Source organism: Aotus nancymaae, unplaced genomic scaffold (assembly GCF_030222135.1).
Source record: "Aotus nancymaae isolate 86718 unplaced genomic scaffold, 86718_ANA_hifiasm-v0.15.2.pri h1tg000057l, whole genome shotgun sequence".
Lineage (NCBI taxonomy): Eukaryota > Metazoa > Chordata > Mammalia > Primates > Aotidae > Aotus > Aotus nancymaae.
In genome coordinates, this window is record NW_026988471.1 from 30,561,287 (window position 1) to 30,567,286 (window position 6,000).

At 42.0% G+C, this 6,000-nt stretch overlaps 1 protein-coding gene across 1 annotated transcript in view; it reads right to left on the reverse strand.

Moving 5' to 3' along the window:
- Positions 1-5,638, reverse strand: part of SRD5A2 (steroid 5 alpha-reductase 2) — a 55,402-nt gene extending 49,764 nt beyond the window's left edge. Inside the window, exon 1 of the mRNA XM_012475559.2 lies at positions 5,358-5,638. Within this exon, the coding sequence (XP_012330982.2) occupies positions 5,358-5,638 (281 nt within the window). The remainder of the gene's footprint in view (positions 1-5,357) is intronic.
- Between the last annotated feature and the right edge of the window lie 362 nt (positions 5,639-6,000).

The window sequence follows — 6,000 nt, forward strand, 5'->3', positions numbered from 1 at the left end:
CTAGACATTGTACTCCTATGACCCCCATAAGACCTTGCATAATTCTGAGCATGTAGAACCCTGAGAAAGATCAGGAGCCCTGGCTTCAAGCTCCACTCTGCCCTTTCTTGCCATGTAGTTTGGTACATGTCACTTTGCCAGTCTGAATCCTTGAATTGTAGTTGCAATGAATTCCAATTGTAATTCTTTATTTTATTTGTTCTCTTTAAGTGACATTAAATTGGATTTTAAATGAACAAGAAGTTGGTTCTTTCTTCAATGTGGTTAAAGTGAAATGGTCATGATCTCTAAAGCTGGTTTATATTTTTGGCAAACATAGCTATATATTTTTCAGACTTGCTTATGATGTCATTCCATTTAAAATGAAAACTCCAAGAGTCCTATTATTTTCCCATAAGGGTCCAAACAAAAAACTTGAAACCCAAGAATTCTCAGAAAACAATGTTTACTATCAAGTCCCCACTTACATGTAGCAGAAATTTTCTAAAATATGCCCACTGCTTTGCTATAGAATTTAATCAAATTTTATTATAGAATTACCAGGGCACTGAATGTAAAGCTATGCCATTCATAGTTTTCTTAAGAATGGACTGGTAAACTATGGCCTATAGGCCAAATACGGCCCACTGCTTAATTTTGTAAATAAAGCTTTATTGGAATACAACCACATTCATCTGTTTATATAATGTCTGTAGCTGCTTTCCTGCTATAACAGTAGTCGTGAGTTGCTGCAATAGAGATCACGACCTGGCTTTTTACGGGAAATGTTTGCTGATTCTCATTGTAAAAATCCTTCAATTAATCTTAATTGATCCAAATTATGCCTCAGGAACATCCTTAACACGTGATCAAGTGACCACAGAAATATTTCTTATCTTGTTTGGGCTTTTTTTTATCTTAATCTGTAAGAGAAGAGATTTGTCTATTGTTTCCAATCTAGATATTAATTCTCATTCTGATTCTCAGCAAATGAGTAGTTTCCTTAGTGAGGTTTGATTACTTCTGAATGGTTCGACATCTGCACCTCTCATGAAATAAGAGAAGCATTGGCAGGGGCCCATGAGGAAACTCAAGTTCCAACTCCTGCTTTGTCCCTAACTGACCCAACCTTTTGTGCTTTGCTTCTGTAAAATGACGAGGTTGGACAGATGAGAACTACATTTCCTTAGAATAGATAATTATGATCCAGTGTGTGAAATGCCTCAAGGAAAGCCACACTGGCTACAATGAAAGCCCAAGGAACAGCATCACAACTGGATTTAGAGAGAAGAAAAGACTCAGACAAGGTTTCTTGGAGGAAATGATGCCTGACCTGAATCTTGAAGGATGAGAAGTTCTGCTGGAGAATGAACTCACCAATAAAGCAAAAAGGCATTTTATTGAGGCCATCATTTTATTTGGCTAATTAAGAAAATGTTTCAGCATCTAAACCTCAGGGAATATCTCTCTGAATTAAAGCAGACTCTAATGTGTGCATTATGCTCTGCTTCTAGATGTAATCACGAAAGTCACACTGCCCAAAACCTTTTCACAATGTAGTCACTTTTTTCTGGAAGAAAAAATGTTTCTTTGTGTCTTGTTCATTCAGTTATCAAAGTCCCATCAAAGTCTTGAAAAAGACATCAGCTACCACATGCATAAGTGGTATGACTGACCACTGTATGGGACACCAAGACTTCTTGTGAAAGCGAAGATCAGTCAGAGAGTTTGGGCAAAGGGTCATTCCACAGCTGTAATCACAGCCAACAAGAGGTGAGACAACTCTTGACTTCAAATAACTTTGACAGTGGGATTAGGCAACATGCTTAGGCAGCAGTCATTTTCATGTGGCTAAACAACCCAGCAGCCAGAACAATAGATCCTGAAGGGAGGAAAATTATCTAAATTGACCTAACTATGCAATTTCAGCAATGATGATTCCCAAGTAATTGCTGCTAGCTCTCCTATAATTCTGTCTGTACTGTTGTTGTAAATAGAGTTCATTCATGCATTCAACAAATGTTAGTGAGTACCAACTATGTCCCAGCTCTTTGTATACACTGGGGATACAGCCATTAAAAAGTGAGATGAAAACCCCTGACCCTGTGGAATCTACAGTCTTGTGTGTCATCTTTGTATTGAGAAAAATGTAACAAGTTTTAACTTCCATCCAATAGGACATATTGCTGTTCTGAACAGTCCCCAATGGACATTTTGCAAAAGAGTCTGAGCCAAACCTGAGCCACCCTTCCTCCTTGTCTCTCCATCTTATTCTCTGTCATAGCAACGCACAGGACAAGATAAAGCCAAGAGAGCCTGATGCTTGTTCCTTAATGCACCCTTATTATCAAGCCAAATGACTTTTTAAGCCTCAAAACAGATATGGGTGAATATCAAGACCCTAAAGAATGCTCATAACCTTTGAACCACTTCTGGGAATCCTGACTAAGAAAACAGACCTAGCTTTTGAAAAGAATTTAGATGCAATAAATGCACATCACAGCTTCAATGAACCTAGCCCCACCCCAAGACAAATTAAATGCCCAACTATAAATGAATGTATAGGTAAATTATTGTTTTTACATTAGATGAAATCAGCAGATATTAAGAAATCTATGATAATGTGGGAAAGTACTCACTATAAAATGTTAGGTAGTTAAACAGAACAAAAAACCGCATATTCAACATGAAAAGCATGTGTGAAAATCTACTAAGAAAAAAGATTTGATAGATAGGGACATAGATAAACTGGAAACCATCATTCTCAGCAAACTGACAAAATAACAGAAAATCAAACACCACATGTTCTCACTCATAGGCAGTTGTTGAACAATGAGAACACACGGACACAGGGAGGGGAGCATCACACACTGGGGTCTGTGGGAGGGAACTAGGGGAGGGACAGCGGTGGGTGGGGAGTTGGGGAGGGATAACATGGGGAGAAATGCCAGATATAGGTGATGGGGAGGAAGGCAGCAAACCACATTGCCATGTATGTACCTATGCAACAATCTTGCATGTTCTTCACATGTACCCCAAAATCTAAAATGCAATAAAATATATATTTTAAAAAAAAGAATAATAAAGTAAAAAAAATTTTTCTAAAACATTAACATTTAATATACTTAGATGCTGTAATTATGAGTATTTTCTACTTTTTGAATTTTCCATTTTTCATGGGGAAAAATGATTTTTATAGTAAAAAAATTTAAATAATTTTAAGCATACAGTTTTATAAAGCAAGAATGAGATCTCATTTATTCAACAAATATAAAACAGTTTATTATCATACCTGAAGAGCCTGAGATCTGGATTTACACTGCCTGGGTTTGAGCTCTGATTCCTCCTTACTGTGTGACCTTGGGCAAGTAAGTTATTTAACCTTTTCTTGCTCCAGTTTCCCACCTGCACCTCCAGTGCCTGCCTAAATGGGTTGGTAGGAGGATGAGTGAACAATTTACTTGAAGTGTTTGGCACAGAGTGTAACACCCGGTAAGCACTCAAAATAATAACAGATCAAATGTCTCAGTGGCCTCAAAGAAAGAATTCAAACAACAGGAAAGACAAACATCATATCCTGACGCCTCAGGGACGAGTAATTCAGAGTTGTACTTCTAGTGGGCAATTTCCCTCAGGCAGAATCAATCTCCAAGACCTTTACTAATATTTTTAAGTTTCCTCCAAAGGACGGTATGTAGATATTTCTTTTATGTGTAATTACTCCTTTGGTTTTTTTTTTAAAAAATGTACTGGTCATAATTTACTGTGCAAAGTGCCTTTTGATTTCAAAAACAAGCCTAAACATTATGTTAATAGGATTGTCATAAAACACTAATCATTACTCTAAGATTAAATGACCTCATAAAAATATTGCTTATGTTGCCAACATACAGTAATTAAAGATAAAAATAATTGTTGATAAAAATCACATTTCTGTCAAATATCTATTCGAAAATAGTGAAATAAAAAACTAATCTCTTATCTCCTGTATCCAACATCCTTCTTTCTGTGCAAATTAAATCATCTAAATCTGAGTAAAATAAAATCTGTGTAAAATAAAGAATCTTGTTCACAATAGACTTTTAGTAAATATTTGTTGAAAGGATCAATTTAGTTCTTATTGCTTGACAATAGACATATTTGCCTTTTTAAAAGAGTGAGAATTCAGTTAAGATTGCATAAATATTAAATCTTGACTACAGAAGATAAGAGGGAATTAAGAAAGATTGAATTTTGTCTCTGACATCTTCTCTCGAAATGAGGCATCACTTTTTCTTTATGAGAGAGATTATGCCAGAGGCATTCTTTATCTTAATTTCTAATCCAAACTTTTTGATCTTTTGACCCTAGGAATCTTCTACTCAAAATAAGGCAGTGCTTCTTCAAGGTTTTGATTTTGTTTGATAACCTTTCTCTGTTTATGGGATCTGTTCTTTTCTTGCATGGAATATCTGCCTACTTAAAATGGCTAAAAGGTCTTAAACCTCGGAGATTCACAGGCTCAGATTTGAATCTTAGTGGGCACCAGCTGTATTGTCTTCTTTCAGTCCCATAACCTTACCCAGACATTCCTCGGTCTCTTTCCTGTCTTTCCTTCCCAGCGCAGAAGGTAAATTTCTCCTGAACTCGGGTTTTTTGTTTTTTTTTTTAATCTAGAAGAACATTTGAGCTCTAGGTTAACTTTCACCCACTCACAATTCAGGTCCCAGGGAAATTGGAAAGGTAGATGAATTGGTGATGTGCTTGGTCCCTTTTGGGAGGGGCCTAAGAAGCAGGGACCCTCGCTTAAGTCAGTGGGATCTCGATATATTCTCTTTGCCATCTTTGAAATCTGGATTTGGGCTCTGCCCACCTTCCTTCTTAGACCCGCAAAGACTAAATCTGTGAGAACCTCTGAGCTGCGTTTTCCGCGGGAGATGTCAAACGCGTAAGACTCTCCCAAGATCCCAGAACTAACCTGTCCCCACCCGGCAAGGAAAAGGTGAAGGAAAAAAGAGAAGCGGGGCGGGGCGCGAGATGCCACAGGTAACCGTGGATTAAGGAACAGTCCTAGCCAATAGCTCTGCCCCGTCTGAGCTTTCCAGCTCGCCTCTCGCCCGCAGGGCCTCTTTCTCTGGAGCAGCTAGAGGATTTGGAGCGGCTGAGAGGGGATGAGGTCCCGGGGGAGTGAAGGCGGTGTCTGTCCCACCGCCGCTTCTCAAATCTCTAGCGTCCGGCCCCGGCCCCCGCCAGGTGCGCCCTGCAAGCTACCCTCCGCGTTCCTCGCAGCGCTCCGCGCTGCCTCCTTGGCGTTCCTAGGTGCGCGCTTCGCTCTGCGCCCCTGGACGCCGGGAGCGGGCAGTGCGCTGCACTTGGCGCCCGCAGGGGAAAAACGCTACCTGTAGAAGTAATGTAAGCAGAAGAAGCCCAAAAGCACCGGCCCAGGTGGCCCGAAGAGGGAGAGCGGCTGACGGGCGAGGATCCCCGCGGGCACCACGAAGGAGGGCAGCTCCTGCAGGAACCAGGCGGCTCGGGCGGACAGGCTGGTAGCCGCGGGCGTCAGGATCTCCGTGTGCTTCCCGTAGCTGGCGGGCTTCGCGAAGTACAAGGCCAGTGCCCCGAAGGCGGCCAAAGTGGCGCTGCCTGCCAGCACTGGGCTCTGTTGGCACTGAACCCGCATCGCGCCGCGTTCCCCGCCGGTGGCAGCTGCCCTAGCACAAGAGAGCGCGGTCCCCGCAACCCCTTTATGGAGCGCGAGACACCACCCCATGTCCGCCCCCCTCGGCCTTGGCTCCCGCCCCTCCATCCTGCCTCCCACCTCGGCGCGGCCAGCCCTGGCTCGGCTTCGCAGCAATACCCCTTTCTCAGGGATTCAGCCAAGGGGGACAGGGAGGACGAAAGCCTCCTTAGTTCCACAAGGTGTCTGCGCCCGCGCGCGCCCGCCCTCTCCACCGCTTTACATTCACCTCCGCCTTAGGCTGCCCTTCCATGTCTTGTTCCTCAACTATTAACTTCTGATGCGGCAACTTGTGGAACTAAGAC